Source organism: Bufo gargarizans, chromosome 7, assembly GCF_014858855.1.
Source record: "Bufo gargarizans isolate SCDJY-AF-19 chromosome 7, ASM1485885v1, whole genome shotgun sequence".
NCBI lineage: Eukaryota > Metazoa > Chordata > Amphibia > Anura > Bufonidae > Bufo > Bufo gargarizans.
The window spans coordinates 145,847,895-145,865,334 of NC_058086.1; the positions used below are offsets into that span (position 1 = coordinate 145,847,895).

The 17,440-nt window shown below is 42.5% G+C and overlaps 1 protein-coding gene across 1 annotated transcript in view; it reads right to left on the reverse strand.

Annotated features, from left to right (window-relative positions):
* Nucleotides 1–17,440, reverse strand: part of LOC122943501 (putative ferric-chelate reductase 1) — a 59,538-nt gene that overhangs the window by 20,599 nt on the left and 21,499 nt on the right. The window contains exons 5-10 of the mRNA XM_044301287.1: nt 13,279–13,342; nt 10,541–10,726; nt 7,726–7,827; nt 6,281–6,428; nt 2,481–2,591; nt 1,772–1,884 (exon numbers count right to left, since the gene is read on the reverse strand). Coding sequence (XP_044157222.1) covers nt 1,772–1,884; nt 2,481–2,591; nt 6,281–6,428; nt 7,726–7,827; nt 10,541–10,726; nt 13,279–13,342 — 724 coding nt within the window. The remainder of the gene's footprint in view (nt 1–1,771; nt 1,885–2,480; nt 2,592–6,280; nt 6,429–7,725; nt 7,828–10,540; nt 10,727–13,278; nt 13,343–17,440) is intronic.

Genomic DNA, 17,440 nt, shown 5'->3' on the forward strand with positions numbered 1-17,440 from the left:
TCTCGTAATCAGATGATGACTGGTCTATCTCACTCTTAATATTAGTCTTGATATCTGGCTTTGCAAATCAAATATTTTCCCTTCTTAAAATCTTTGGTGTCCCTTATGTACTGGAAATGGTTCCTTTCTTTTAGAAAACCTGTGAATCTTTCCACAGCTTTTTGTAACGCTAGTTCCTTTTTACCAAAATCCGCCACAGAGGAGAATTTTTTAGCTGTTTCAATACAGTCTTGAAGTTCAGATGTATTTTTAGCTAATATTTCCCTTTCCTTTTCTAGAAGCAATTTCATAAGGCACAGGGATGACTCTTTTTCCCACTTTCTCATAAACGACTCCGATCGTACCCTTATATTTGGTAGGATTGGGTTTCTTAAGCCATGTGGTACTATTTTTTTTTTCAAGTAGGCCTCTTGTGTCTGCACCTCCCACCAGGAACGTACTTTATTTTTATATACCCTGGTGAAATTTTTAAAAACTGATGTAATACTTAATGTTTTGGGCTGTGCTAGAAGTTCTTTATCTGAGAATACTTCTTTGGGATTTCCAAGCCAACTCTCAGAATCGAAGTCCCCTGACAAGAAGTCTGTCATAACTAAGGACTCAAATATTGAGGATTCACTTAAGAAATGATACATTGGTTTGTGTTACTATCAAAACAAAATTAATTTCTGCCTGAAAAGGAACGCTTAAAAACTTTTTTATTTAAATTATTAAATAAAATAGGGGGCACTGCCTCCGATTGGAGAGGAAAAAGTTCAGTCTCCAGAAGCGTCAAAGCTTGTTTACTGTAAGAACTGTGAAGCTGTGGAATAGACTTCCTCAGGACGTGGTCACAGCAGGAAAAGTAGACAGTCTTAAGGGATTAGACGAATTCTTAAAAGTAAAAAACATTAATGCTTATGAAAAAGTGTAGAAATCTGAGTCTCAATTCCTTTTGGGATTCGCATCCCAACCTATCCCTTGGTTGAACTTGACGGACGTATGTCTTTTTTCAACCATATTAACTATGCAACTAATATCTTTAAAAACTTGGCTATCCGCCAAAATACTTTGATCAGGCCGAGTACAGAAGGGTGGATACTGTCAGTTTAAATATTTGTCACATAGTCACCCTTCTGTCACACAAACATTGCTGCCCATTATGGAGATATATGAAGACATACTAAGATAGGTGTGTTGTATCCTTAGATACTAAATCCAGGGGGCATAGAAACGTGCCGAGTAGACGCAGAATTATACAAGGATTTATGTAGAAGTAGGACAGTGGCGTACGGGAGTGATTGGAGCTTGCGGTTAGCGATGCTGGAGGCTTTATAAGTAGAAAACAATAGCACTCACCACTATATAAAACATCCCAGTATAGCTCCCTAAGAGTCATTTGTTATCCATGTTACAAAAGAGCAGAGACATTGTGTGGGGATATAGTTTTTAAGCGTTCCTTTTCAGGCAGTAAGTCAATAATTGCTGCATAATAAATATATTGCCTTAATCTCAAGTGATAAGATTTTTGGATACAGTCAGCAGAGTCAGCTTCCACTCCTGTTCAGGACATTCTACAGTGAGAAAATCATGTACAGTACACTACAAATGATGGGGCAGAGAAAGTGCCAGTAAATGGTTTGATGGCTCTTACTTCCTTTTGGCTTTACCAAGTAAGAATAATACAAAACAGCCCCAACCCCAAAAAGTCAAACAACTTTATCAATATGTTAAAGGAAGGAAGGAAGGAAGGAAATGCTTAAATTTCGAGTCTTCATCTCCTGTATTTTACCTGAAACCATGCTGCCTTCCCAAGGAATGGTTTTCCAGCCGCACTCTTCATATAGCGAGCCATCATCATCCCAATGGTCCCAGTGGTCATCCAGGCAATTAGCATAAGGGCACCTGAAAAACAGATGGGCCAATGTGTCCCGAGTAAAGATTTGTTTTGGGTCTGATTCTATCAAATCGGTTGGAAGATTCAGTTGAGGTCTGAATATAATAATATATAAAATTCGACCAGAATCAAAACTGATACATTTATTTTTAGAATTTCCTCTCTTCCTTTTAAACCTTTTAATGCAAACACAACATTAGTAAATCATTTTAGCTATGCAAAAACACATGGTTGATAGAGGTCACAAACAGCCTGAAAAATGCTGCACAGTCAGATTCGTTATGCTTTTTAAAATTAAAAACTTTCCAAAAACTCTCTTATTGGGTGAAGATGCACTCACAGTAGTATTGGAAGAAGCAGTAGCTAGTTTTGAACAATCAGTCCAAAAATTTTGCTTTAACAGGGGCAGATGCTTATTAACTGTAGAATAATTTACAAACTGGAGAAGGTTTGCAACAGTTTTTGTTTAGTTTTTTTTAAAGGCAGCATAAAAAAGGACTCTCTTTAGTTGATAGCGGTAACAAACAACCTGTTTAAAAACACTGTCAGATTCATTATGCTTTTCAAACTTAAAAACTTTCCAAAAGTTGTCTCTTATACTCACCATGACCAAGCACTACTTTACTTTCTCCACTCTCTGCCACAGTTGCCAAAAAACTTCTCAGGTCAATTTTACTGTCCGTTATCAACTCCTTTGTATTTTTCTGGATTTGACCTGTGCACAAAACATTACATTCTTAATAACATTTATTGAATACACTTAAAAAGGACTGTATTACTCATTAAAACCAGATACTTAAATACATCAATATCTCTTTCTTCTTTTCATACATGAACTTCTATTTTGCTCTATAAACAGCAGTTCATAGATTTGCTTTACAGCAGCCACATTGACTACTGAGGTTAGTGTCTGGCAATGACTTATTGAGGAAGAATTATCAAAACTGGCACAAAGGAGCTCTGAAAAATAATAGAGGGAATCTGGGCAACTAAGCCTTTTTTTTTTTTTGCATCAGTCTTGATTAATCTTTCCCATTGACTTCCATGGGATAGTTTTGTGTGCATAGTCATTGACTCATGCAGAGTTCACTGTTTGGGGAGGGGGAGGAGGTGAGCCATCCCATCATCTACTGTCAATAATGGATTCTGTGTCATCTGCCTCTAGATTCAGAATAGATGCGTTACCTGTCATTGTAATCCTGGTTTTGATAATGAAATGTGAAGTGATCTCTACATAACAAGGAAGCGTTGGCTAATTATGACATGACTACTCAGAAATGATCTCAACAGAACAAAGGTAATTATGAAGCTCAGTGGTCAGCGTGAAAACTGCACAATTTCTTGATTTTCAAAAGAAAAATATTTTGTGTTGGAGAAAAATGAATTGCTGCATTAATTCACAGTATAGCACTGACATTAAAATGCAATGCACGGAGGGGTGGGGCCTGGCAGCGTTGGTGAATGCAAGCAGCTAAGTGAGCTCTGCTGTGGACCGACTAGGAGCGGGTAATAAGCTTTCCAAGTGAGCCAAAATGGGGAAACTTAACAAAAAACAAGTCCAGAGACACCCCTAGCTGAAGCACTTGATTCCCTGGTGCAAGAGCTATCACTCGTCACTGGAAGCAGGACTTCCAGTGGCAAGTGATAGAGTAGAGGCGGTGGAAACATCACAGGGCGCCATGGCCACGATTAAATAGGCGGTCTCCAAAACCCTTGAGCACTCCCAAGCCCACTTAAACTACTTCTACAACCTCAGGACAACCGTGGAAGGTGGAACAACCTGAGGCTCAAAGGCTTCCAGGAGTCTATTCTACCCGACGCCATCATGGAAATCGTAACGCGTTTCTTTGCAGACCTACTGGGCACAGACCTAGCGACTGACCTCATATTAGACAGAGTGCACAGGTGACTGGAAAGGCGATGACCATGTTGCAGCTGGTATTCCACTACTGCCCTCTACTGCTCACAAAGCCTGGCCACCATGTGGAACGTGGAGTTCCAGCGCGTGCTCACATCGCACAACAGTTGGTGCGCTGGCAATTGCAAACGCTGCTGCAGCGTTGCCAGATTGGCAGCAGCTGTAAATGACTTTCGGAAATGGGCACACACGTGGCACACCTTCACCAGTAGCTCAGACAAATTGGGGTAGGTTTTGAGAAAAAGCTGAACCACTAAGTTGAACACGTGGGCTAGGCATGGTATATGTGTGAGCTTGCCGAGCTCCAAAGCTGCCACCAAGTTATGGCCATTATCAGACACAACCATGCCTGGTTGTAGGTTGAGTGGCGAGAGCCACAGCTCAGTCTGGTCCCTTATACACTGCCACAGCTCTGCGGCGGTGTGCGGTTTGTCACCTAAGCAAATTAGTTTCAGTAGGCCTGTTGACGCTTCCCCACTGCAGTGCTACAATGTTTCCAGCTACTGACTGATGGCTGATTGGTGCTGCAAGATGAGAATTCAGAGGTGGAAGTGGAGGAGAAGAGGGGGGGGGGGGGGAGGTTGCAGGGTTGCAGCCACTAATGTAGGTGGTAGAAATCCTGATGAAAGTAGGACCCGCAATCCTTGGCGTCAGTAGCATCTGTGCCATACCAGGGTATGACTCGCTCCCGGCCTCTACAACGTTCAACCAGTGTGCCGTCAGGGAAATGTAGCGTCCCTGGCCAAAAGCACTTGTCCATGTGTCAGTCGTTAAGTGGACCTTGCAAATAACTGCTTTGGTCAGGGCACAGGTGATGTTACGGGGCACATGCTGGTGTAAGGCAGGGACGGCACACAGGGAAAAATAGTGGCGGCTGGGGACTGAGTAACGAGGGACCGCTGTCGCCATCAGGCTGCGGAAAGCCTAAGTGTCCACAAGCCTAAATGGCAAAATTTCCAGGGCCAGCAATTTGGAAAGGTGTGCATTTAGTGCTATGGCCTGTGGGTGGGTGGCTGGGTATTTGCACTTTAGTTCAAAGGACTGGGGTATGGACATCTGGATGTGCTAGCTGATGGTGCTTGCGACAGTACAGGTGCAGGGCGGGAGGCATCCGGGCCTGCATCTTTGACAGGGGATTGGCCAGCACGTAACACAGGGGAAGAGGCAGTGGTGTGACCTGCAGACACTGATTGTGGACCCAGGCGTTCGGCCCACCTATTAGGGTGCTTTGATGCCATTGGCGGATCATTTTGGTGGTGGTGAGGTTGCTAGTGTTCACGCCCATGCTCATTTTGGTACGGCACAGGTTGCAAATAACAATTCTTTTATTGTTCGCACTTTTCTCAAAAAAGCGCCAGGCTGCTGAACACCTACCCCATGGCAAGCGAGGTTGCCACAAGTGCTCCGGGGAACATTTGCGGGCCTGTTAGACTGATTGCCACCAGCAGCGAAAAAAAATTATACTGAATGTCACTGATATTTAGGATGGGCAAACGTTATACAGGAGATGTAGCACAGGTAATGTCGCTGCCACCAGCGGCCAAACAATTGCGCTGAATTTCACAGCACAAATGTGACAACAGATGTAGCAGAGGTTGTGTCGCTGTCGGCAGCGACCAAATAATAGCATGCAATTTAGCGCAGGTTGCACTAATAATATATATTGCAGCCAGATAAAGCAATAGTTAAAATGACTTTTGGGTCTCTAACACCTTTCACCAGTAAACCCTGCCTAAAAAACAAAACCAATACCTTTCCCTACGCCATCTATCCCTTCTGCTGCAGCTCTCCCTGACTAAGACTGAGCCGAACCACGGGTCATCGGGTGCTATATAGCACCTGACGACGCCTTCCGGCAAGCCAATCACTGTAATGCCAGTAGCCAACATGGCTGCAGCATTACAGTGAGTGCCAGTACCCCCGAGCACGTTTATTGGCTGCGTAGCAGGCAACAAACGTGCGGCAAGGAGACTCGAGCATCGCGCTCGTGCACACCGCGGTGTTCAGCCGAACACCGCGATGTGCTTAGCATCGCGATGCTCGAGTAAAAAAACAGTTTGGCCGAGCATGCTCACCCAACACTAGTCATTATACAAGAAAAGAATAGACAAGCTTTGACAATTACCTATGGTAAATTTTGGATCCAGTGTTATCTATTCATAGAGGTCATATATGCCATTCTAAACCCCCCTGTCATGATAAGCAGATAACTGCAGTACAGTGATCTGTCTAGACCAAGAAGTGATACCTATTATTGGGTTTAGTGGCCAGTGCGAAAACTGCTGGATTTTTTTTGTTTAATTATAAATTATGACATGGGATGTTAAAAACAACAAAAAATTCTTCAACAAATATGTACAACAGATCATTTTCTGATGACACATTCCCTTTAGGAACTCACTCAAATATCAAGATCTAAATAATTTAGTGATTTTTTTATTTTTTTGACTATTTTATTGTGTAAGCAACTCAATAGGTTTACTCACCATCAGCACTTGATGGGCCACTGACCAGGAAGATATAGTAGGTGGGATTTCCACTTGATCGTTGTTGTAGTAAGATGCTCTCTGCAGTAATAATGGAACATTTCAATACGCCATCTTTGTAGGATGACACTATTGATCCGGCTATGCTCTGCAACACAAATAAAATGCCATTTAATGATGAATTTCAAAAATAATTGGGAAGTTTTACCAAGACTAGTGTTCCCATACAACAGTCTTTATCCCCTGTGTGTTAAACTTATTAAAGGGGTTCTCCGGGAATTAATTAAATAAAATTGCCACAGAGACTCAGCTGAAGATGTTATCAGCTGTATTCAGAGACATAATCCATGACAAGCAGAGCAGAGAGGAGGATGAGGCAGCTCTTTAACTCAGTGATGTGAAGTAACTCGTCCTGTGTGATTAGGGCAGGTTTTGTGTATACTAATAGGACGGCGGCCATTTTATTTCCCATGATGACTGCTGCCCAGACAAACAAGCCATTATAGCTAATGAAATGGATTTGGATATATATTTATAATAAAGTCATATTTAAGTATTTTTCATTTTCTTAATTCCTAGAGAACCCCTTTAAGAGGCAGATGCCTATTATTAATTCAGGCATATCTCTGCCCCCCTCCTTGCACAAAAAATCTAAAATCTACAAAGAACCCCAGTGAGTGTTAGCCTACTCTCACATTACCGTCAGCAGGGTCCGGCAGGCTGTTTCGGCAGGATCTGTACTAACACTAGCCCATGCGTGCCGCTGGAGGTCCGCTCCAGCCCCATTCACCATAATAAGTATTTTCACTTTCTTAATTCCCAAAGAAACCTTTAAAGGGCAGATGCCCATTATTAATTCAGGCATGTCTCACGTCTCCTTGCACCATAAACTCAAATCTACGAGAGCCCCAGTGAGTGTTGACTGATTATCTACATCTGACAGTCCAAGGTGCTTCCACACAGTTTTCTGTGATATTCAGAAAAAAGTGGCCTCATCCTAAACTAAGGTATAACTTACAGGGCAATCATCTGTTAACTAAACAGCCAGCTTCCGCAGCATGAAATGCTATTATACATCTCAATTGGTAAGATCATATGTATAAAGCAGGGACAGGATGTATAATTGGGCAGAGAGTTAAATGGTTTTATTGGGTATAGTAGTTTGGTAATAGGTGGCAATTTCAAGAAAATAGCTGAGACCTGTAGTTTCATATGTCATTCTAGTAGCATGTGTTGTATGGCCCAGTCCATAAACCGTCTTGGATGAAAAAGGTCTTAAAAACTGCCCTATATGTGCAAGGTCTAAAGTTACAGCAATCTGATTGGTACTATCTGAATGGTTTGCTAGTAGGAATTGTAAAAGAAAATATAGCCTGACCCTTTAGAAATGAGAGGTACGTTCTTTAAATCCTAGTATTCAATGCATATTTTTAAAACAGACTTACAATGTTTCTGAGTGTTGGAGCGACAGTTCCTGTAGTGTTAGCTCTCTGTACCAAAATGGATCCTGTAGAGTTCGTTGTGCAAATATAAAAATCATCGTTCCCCTAGAAAACATAATGGGATATATTGTAACTTTTCATTTTGTTTAAAAAAAATTGCAGTAAACTCTACAATATGTTCAGTATTTGAATCTCAACATATACAGTCAAGTCACATTCTTATGACCACCAGCTAATATCCAGGGTAACCCCCATGTGCAGCATGGACAGCATCTGGGAGTGACTCAGTAAGGTCCTAGTAGGTCACAGGTATATGGGACCATGCTGACTGCAGTGCATCCCACAGCTGCTGGAGGGTCCTATTATTACCTCCTCCTCTGCCTACAGCCGGCGGACGTCACGAGCGGCAAGAGAAGAAGTCAGACTGGGAACTGGCCCGCACCTGCTCACTCCTCTGCCCATTATGGGCAGAGGAACAGTTTTTCCTATTGCGCATGCACTGGCCAACTAAAGACAGCTGGCCCGCCGTCCTCTGGTGCCACTCGTGACGTCCGCCGGCTGGAGGCAGAGGAGGAGGTAATAATAATAGGACAGAAGGGCGGGCCAGAGGGCTGAAAGAGGTGTGTTTTTCTGGGCCCATCGCCCAGTAACGCCGCCCCCGGGCACCTTCAGAAGCTCATTTGCATACGTTTTCCATGATCTGGACGAGGGACACAGAAAAGAAAGGTAACATTGTAATGAGGGTCAAAGAGTCTATCACCTGATCTGAGCGGTCTAAAACGCTCAGATTAGGTGAAAAACTCCCTTTAACAGTGGAATTTTGACACGGATAGCTGTGCTGAAATTCTGCCTATAACTCACTGCCGGCCACATCCCTTCTGCCTCCCAATTATTTCAATGGGAGGCAGTGTTGAGGATCATGGAGCGACAGCTTAAAGCTGCAGAAAGAAGGGACATGCAATATATCTTATTTCAGACAATAAAATTAAAGGGTCACTGCGTTTTCATAAAACTTTTGATATACCATAGAGACATATAAAAAGTTTAGATAGGAGGGGACCTGATTGCCGAGACCCCCACTGATCGCTAGAGTGAAGAGAAAGAAGCATTTGTATATCTCTGTCTCTCCTCACTGCAGGAGATGAAAGGGAGATGGGCCCATGGACTTCTACTGAGCCCACCTCCTACAGTGAAGACAGTGTCTCAGCGCGCAGACTCCCACCAGTCAAAGTTGTTGATGCTGCAGCCAGGGCCGATTCTATCTTGTGCTGTCAATCCAACATTCCCCCAGCCAGAAAAATGCAGCACTAAATATCGCTTATGTCCCCTCCTCTGATGTAGACGTCTCTGCAGAGTTTGCTCTACAGACATCTTAAGTTCCTAACTTTTCATCCTCCCCAACATAGTGCCCCAACAGCATTATCCTGCTGCTACCCCCAATACTGTACCCACTGTGCACCCAAATGCCCCCAAATACTATCATGAAAACAAAAATAGTGATATATATATATATATAATCCTCCCATATAAAATCCTCCCCACAGTAGTAGTGCCCCTACAGTGATTATGCTCCCCAAAAGTGCCTCCATTAGTAGACGAGCCCTCCATATTGTACCCAATAATAATAATGCCCCTATATTAGTAATAATGCTACTAGAGCCACCGACAAAAATAAGGCCCCCTATAGTGCTTCCAAAGGTAATAAGGCTCCCTTAGCACCCACAGCAGTAATAATGCCTATAATGGTGCCCTTAGGAGAAATAAGCCTGATCTATAAGGCACTCCTATAGAGCTCCCAGGAGTAATAAGGACCCCTATAATGACTGCAGTAGTTTTACTGCCCCTTACAGTTCCCCCAGTATTTATAATGCTCCCTGTAGTAGCCCCAGTAATTATTCCCTCCGTAGTGCCCCCAGTATTTATAATGCCCCTCTGCAGTGCACACCTGTCATTATAATGCACCCTGCTGTTATAATGTTCTCTCTGTAGTGCCCCAGAAATTATTATGCCCCAGCCCCTCCAACATACAGTTGCATGTAAATAATATTACATCCGCTCTCCAGCCACCTCCAATATCATCACATCACTGGTCCTTCATTCCAACTGAGCTCTGCCTCCTGCACTGATCACATGATGGAGATGTCATCACGGGTCCTTTAGCTCCTGCAGTGCAAGTCCTAGTCTGTAGTCACTGTTGTTGCAGCGTGCCACACAATATTCACTGTGCACAGTGGATGCAATGTTCCCAGTATCAGTGGTGCAGCTGAGCAGGTGGCCCCCCCTTAGGGATGGGGACCCTGGGTAATTGCCCAATTTGCCCCCCTAATGCCAGGCCTAGATGCCCCTGTACAAACATGATCAGATGCCGCTGTAGGTAGAAAATAATTGATATCTTCTGCTCTTCAATAAACCATTATGAACCTCCCTTTACATGCACTCTAGTTCATGCCTTTTTGGCATCATATGGGTTAGACCTACTGCTAGTCCAGAAAAGTTGAACAGCATTCATCTGGCTAAACCTAGAACCAAGAGTCAGTGCTCATGCACGCTGGGGTATATTGGCTCCATACAAGGCATCATGTAGCACCTATAGTAGCCCAAATACTGTACATCTGTAAGTCTTTTATTCAAGACAGAATATGTCTCTTGTTTTTGTGTGAATTTTTCTAAAGAGAACATTTTACAAAAACTGAACCAGTATCTCAAATGACAGTGACTCAGACTGATGCCAGACAGTATGTAAAGGTGGAAAAAAAGTTAAAAGGCTAAATAAAAGGCAATAAATTATTAAAAAAATATATATAAAATGTTCACGCACCATTTCTTGATCATCAGAAAACCCAATAGCCACATATCCAGTTGTAGGGCCGCTCATCTCAAACACATATCCAACGTTAGCGGGAACTGCGGACATGAAGAGGCAGTTGTTGTCATCAGGACTGCAGTTTGTTGGATCAGACAAGCAGAACTTCTGAGAACCACATGGGGTGTTAGACATCTTCAACTATACAAATAAAAGGAAATGAGGATTATTGTCATTCTCAGCACATTATTTTAAATCTAACACAATGCAGAACCTCCTCATAAATATGCAATCAATTAACTATGGACAACAGAACAAGAAAAGGACTTGGGGTATTCTGGTTACAAGTAAATTAAACAGCAGCACACAATGCCAGATAGCAGCTGCAAAAGCAAATAAGATTGCATTTTACTCATTTTGGGCTAAAAATCATTTTTTCTAATTGATATTTAAACAATATTGAGCTGTTCCGTCACAAAGGGTTAACTATCTGTCTAGCTGTGAGAATCATACTCTCGTCTTCACTGTGTCTAATGAACCTTATCTCTATGGCGAATCAATTACTATAAGGTCATAAACACTTCTTTAAAGAGGACCTGTCATCACCACAAAATGCAATACAATCTGACAGCACCATATTATAGAGCAGGAGGAGCTGAGCAGATTGATATACATTTCTGTGGGAAAAGATTCAGTAAAACTTGTAATTTACACATTTATATGTCTGCATTTTTGCAGCTCTGTAAAAACCTATTGGTACAGGAGGGAGGAGTAATCAGTGACTGACTACTATCTCTGTAGGCTCACTTATACACACAATGCTATCAATTACTGATAACACCCCATCCTGCAAAAATATAAATGTATAAGTTACAAGTTTTACTGAATCATTTCCCCACAGAACTGTATATCAATCTGCTCAGCACCGTCTGCTCTGTGTCCCCCTGCAGATTTCGCGCTCAGTATGCCAATACTGAGCATCGGTACAGGGAGGAGGAGACAACGGTTTCTTAATGGGTGTCTACTTCTCCCTGACTGTGCCGCGATCCAATCACAGCGGAGAGCATCACAGCCAGGGAGAAGGCGAGTTTTTTTTCTCCCTGGCTGTGATGCTCTCTGCTGTGATTGGATCGCGGCACAGTCAGGGAGAAGCATACTGAGCGTGAAAATTACAGGGGGGCACAGGAGCGATATATATATATTTTTTAAATCAGGCAGGGTGGCAGCATTAGCTACACTGCAAGTATTTATCCCAATTAATATAAACCCATGAAAGGTACTCTTTAAGGAGCCAATAGCTGAGCTGCTGGACGGAACAGAGAGAAAATTCAGAGCCTGCTACAAGAGAAACTCAAGGCTGCACAGAGACAGGGGTTCAAAATGTTTAATAAAGACCAGTTAAAAATTTTTTTTTTTTTTATTTCAAAATGAGTACAATGCAATACTAATAATAAAAAATTGTCCCCAAAGGTGTACACAGCTTTTAAGGAGTATAAAAGTGATAAAACCTTGTAATCTCAACGTAATATTACTCCTTTATAAATCCCTGGTAAGGCCTCATCTTGAATATGGGAGTCAGTTTTGGGCTCCATATACTCTAATCATTATAGCAGAGCTGGAAAGAGTTCAGAGATGGGTAAACCAGAATATTAAATGGGGTGAACTGTCTTTCTTATTATAGAGGCTTATAAAAATTGGGCTTGTTCAGTTTGGAAGCAAAGATGCCTTAAAGGGCTTCTGTCACCCCACTAAAGTCATTATTATTTTTTTGGGCTACTTAAATTCCTTATCCTGCGATATATCAATATATAATGTTCTTACTCATTTTCCTTCAGCAGTTTCTTAAAAAAACTGACTTTTATAATATGTAAATGACCTCTCTACCAGCAAGTAGGGCGGCTACTTGCTGGTAGCAGCCGCATCCTCCTTTCATAAAGACGCCCCCTCCTCATGTTGATTGACAGGGCCAGCGAACGTGCTCGTCTTCTGGCTGGCCCTGTCTGCGTTCAAAATCTGGCGCCTGAGCCGTACCTGTCTTCAGTCGGCGCAGGCGCACTGAGAGGAGGACACTCGCTCGGCCGCTCCATCCTCAATGCGCCTGTGCCGATGACGTCACATCTACACCCGGTGCAGGCGCACTGAGGAAGGAGTGGCCAAGCGAGCGTCCTCCTCTCAGTGCGCCTGCGCTGATTGAATACCGTTACGGCGCAGGCGCCAGATTTTGAACGCAGACAGGGCCAGCCAGAAGACGAGCGCGTTCGCTGGCCCTGTCAATCAACATGAGGAGGGGGCGTCTTTATGAAAGGAGGATACGGCTGCTACCAGCAAGTAGCCGCCCTACTTGCTGGTAGACAGGTAATTTGCATATTATAAAAGTCAGTTTTTTGAAGAAACTGCTGAAGGAAAATGAGTAAGAACATTATATATTGATATATCGCAGTATAAGGAATTTAAGTAGCCAAAAAATAATAATATATGACTTTAGTGGGGTGACAGAAGCCCTTTAAATGAGACCTTATGTACATGTATAAATACATATGTGGTCAATACAAAGAACTGGCACTGGATTTCTTCATTCCAGGATTTTACAAAAAGCATTGATAGTTACAATTATTCTTGTATAATTTTTATGAGGAATGTTGAACTTGTTGTTGCCTATGTAACTCCATGCATTGCATTGGTAAGAGGACTGTGTTCATTTTTAATATTTGATCCCGCTCATTCACAGTTATGTACGCCATTTCTAGACTTACTGCTTCTATGATGTCACTCTCCACTCCAGTCCAGAAGGTGTCGTAACTAAGCAAAACTGTTGCTCTGAAAATAAAGGCAATAGTTCAGTGACACCATTTGTGCTGTGTACATCAGTGTGTGCAGCTTTTGAGCATTTACATAGCATTTGTTGCCAGCCTTAGGCCACCACAACCAAATGGGAGGGATAGGGATTTATAACATAATTGAAGAAGCACACATTAAAATGTCTTAAATGCCTGCTATAGCCCCTCACCCCATTATAGCTACACTGACATTTTAAAATTATATTTTGGTCTTTTTTGACCATACTAACCAATGACAGTGCAACTTTCATTTCTTTTATGGCTCTTGGAAAATGAAAGTTGCACTGTGATTGGCTGCTATGGACAAATAGTTTATTTAGACCTGTTTCATATGTCTTCCCCAATTTGCAGACCACAACATAACGCTAGAGGCATTAGGATAGCACAACAGAACAAACGTCTTTGATTGAGAGACGTGCCCATGGGGGACCACCTCTCAGTAACTCCCAATGATCAGCCTCTGGTCTTGAACTCCCACTGAAATATGACAATCTGCATGAACCTGGCCCTGTCAATCAAGAAGGAAAGGGAAGGGCTGGCAGAGGAATCAGCAGAGCAATGGCGCACAGGGTGGCTTGGGCTCGCCTTTTACTGCTTATTTTACATATGGATTCAAAGTATTTTTTTCCAGAATGAAGCAACCAATTTGAATAACAAAGGAATTCTTTTAAAGCAGTAGGATCAACCCTACCAGCTATTTGCCTGGTTTAATAGAGTTCATAATGCTGACATATGTACTTAAAGGAAAAATCCTACAACAGAGAAACAATACCTCCTGAGCACAAAGATAAGACAAAACAAATGTGAACTTGCCCTCAATTTGTTTGACATTTTTACTGCTTATTATGCAAAAAGATCAGTGTCCCCTCCATAATTGACAATAAGGGCAGCATAGTACCATTTCACAGTCAGAGATTCGGCTGTGACTCTCCATAAATAATAATGGTACCTGAAGGTCTCATTCATTTCAATAGAGGGTTGGTGTGCATGCCCGGTCACAAACCGAGACTCTGAGCCCCTCATCCTTGGTAACAGACAGGATAATTGACAGTTTACAGAAGAAATAAAAAGTTATGGTGAAACAACCCATTTATGGATACACAATTTAAAAGAGGAGCTGTCACCTCTCCTGACATGTCTGTTTTAGTAACTACTCGCATTCCCAATGTAATAACAATTCTGGAGCGTCGATTCTTATGACTGCATGATGTGCCGTTCCTTAATTATTCCTGCTAGGAGTTATAAATCAATTATTAGCAAACTGCTAATGAAGGGAAAGTCCAGATGGGTGTTGTTACCAATTTGGGGGGGGGGGGGGGGGGGGGGTGTCCCTGCACAGTCTGACATTGGCTTCCTGTCCTTTAAAACTTTATTCACATGACAGCGAAAAAAATGGCCATGAAAAACAGTCACACTGTCAGTTTTTCATGGTCGTAAATTTTTTGACCTTCTGTTCATTTTTAATGGCTGTTAAAACTGCAATTGCCTTTTTTTTATTGCAACCCCTGCTGTGCCCTCTGTATACAAAATACCCCCCATGGTGCCGGCTGGACATCACACCCCTATAGTGCCACCAGTATGATTAATATCCCTTTAGTTGCCACTGATATTACTAATGCCCCCTTTAGCAGCCTTCAGTATTATGAACGTACCCATTAGTGTCCCCCAGTATTAAGGCCGCATTTAGTTTCGCCTAGTATGATCAATACCCTATTAGTGCCCCTACTTTTATTAAAGTCCCTTTTAGTGGCCCCCCATGTATTATGAATGCCCCCATTAGTTGCCCCCAGTATTATTAAGGCCACCTTTAGTGGTCCCCAGAATGATTACTACCTCATTAGTGCCCCCCACTATTATTAAGGTCCCCTAATTGTGCGATGTATGAGGTGAGTATTTCTTTTTTTTTACTCAAGTCAAAGGCTGTACTAATGAGCGCTACACAAACTAAAGCGCTCATTAGTTATAGTGGCCACCTGGTGACGCCAGCATTCCGGACATTTCTAGCTACTTTATGCTACTAGGGTGAGCAGACGGCCTAAAAAGGATGTCTGCTCACCCTAGGTAACCCCCATCTGGACCTTCACTGCAAAATGCTACTAGTTCATTCATTACATCTTGCAGTATTAATAAAGGAATGGCACAACACTGAGTCATAGGAATAGACGCTACAGAATTGGTATTACATGTGGGATGCAAGTAGCTACAGGAGAAGTTACCGGTCCACTTGAACATTGTGTAATTGTGTAGTTGCCTTTTCCGATTATACTGGTCATCAACATCTGTACAAAAAAAATAGAGCAGATTTATAAAACACAACTAAAAAGTTATTGTACAGATTTCTGGAGACTGGATTCCAAGAGGCAGAACACCTAAAAAACAGCCTGTGTTCCTGGGATCGAGGCACACATGCATATTTAGGTTTCGTTATGCAGACAAGACTATACACGTCGCACATACGATACATGTGCCTCGTAAAGTTTTATGAGCCTGCAATACGACACCCATAGAAGTTTACAGTACCTCCATACAGTGGCAGTGCTATAGAAGTATGTAGGACACGTATGTGTCCGAGCCCCTAAACTTTGGGTGCAGGGCCAAAAGCTCCCTTGCCACAATGTACTATTGCTTCTTTAATGAGCTACTCCTTGCCAGCTTGTGCATCTTGAATCCTCCTCCCTGTCTTTTACTCGCCCTGAGGCGCTGGAGTGGAGGAGACGGGAGGATGGTTCAGGAAGGAGCTCATTCAAGTAGTAATAGTACAGCCAGGAATAAACCAACTGCAGGGAATAAACCAATTGCTGCATAAAGGGACACAGAGGGGCTGCTCTTAGTTGGGAATGGGAAGGGGGGGGGGCAAAGAATAAGGATCATTAGTATATTTTGGGGGACACTAACATTGTGACCACAAATGGGAATTATTACTGTGGCAGATGCACAGAGTGGGACTGTTAATGTGCAGGAGCACAAAGGGGGCAGCTGTGTGGGGCCACAAAGGAGGACACTAAGGGCTCATGCACATGACCGGTGGGAAGTGGACTCAATCACTTCTATGGCACTGCAAAATATCCGGACAGCACACCTGTGTGCTGTCCACATCCATAAGTCCGTTACGTGTGCCCCACAAAAAAATAAAATAAAATAAAATAGAACACACCCTATACTTGTCTGTTTTGCGCATAGGACATTTGTGAAGGAGCAAAAAAGGGCAGCAGGTTCTCGGCCGTTATCCATGTTTTGGGTGAGGTGAATTAGGGCGGATAGCAGGAAGGGGATTTTGTTCTGTTAGGTGACTATATTATCTTTTTTTTGGTGACGGTATTATTTAGAGCTGTACTATTATATGTAAAGCTGAGCTGCTGTATGATATGCTAGAAAAGTTGTTTTATGAATAGGCTGTGTGTTATATAGGTTTTTTTAAGGAGGGAGGGGTAGATATGTCTTTGGGTTTCAGTCCCTGATCTCTCAAGATTTACGCCTCCTGCACACAAACCATTTTTTTTCCCGTTTCCGTTCCGTATACGGAACCATTTATTTCAATGGCTCCGCAAAAAATAAAAATATTTAAACAAACACGAAATGTACTCCATATTTCTTTCTTTTCCGGATTTCCGTACATAGAAAATGTCTTATTATTGGCCGCAAATCACGTTCCGTGGCTCTATTCAAGTCAATGGGTCTACAAAAACAAACAAAAAATAAATAAACTGAATTCAAACGGAATGCATCTGTATGTCTTCCGTATCCATTCTGTTTTTGCGGAGCCATCTATTGAAAATGTTTATGCCCAGCCCTATTTTTTAACGTACTCACTGTTATTGTATGCTTCCGTTTGTGATCTGCAAAAAAAGGATCACAAATAGAAACCAAGCGGAAAAACGGAACCGCAAAACAGAACGGAAGCGAAACGGAAAAATAGATCAGTTTAAAACGGAACTCAAAACCATACGGTTGTGTGCAGGAGGCCTTAAAATGCCCCAACCTGCTAGTGCTGCATCGATAGGTCACTTAAGACACCGAGCAATGCAGGTGAGAATTACAGACGGCCGTGATGAGCAGTGGGAAGAGTAAGACTTAAAGG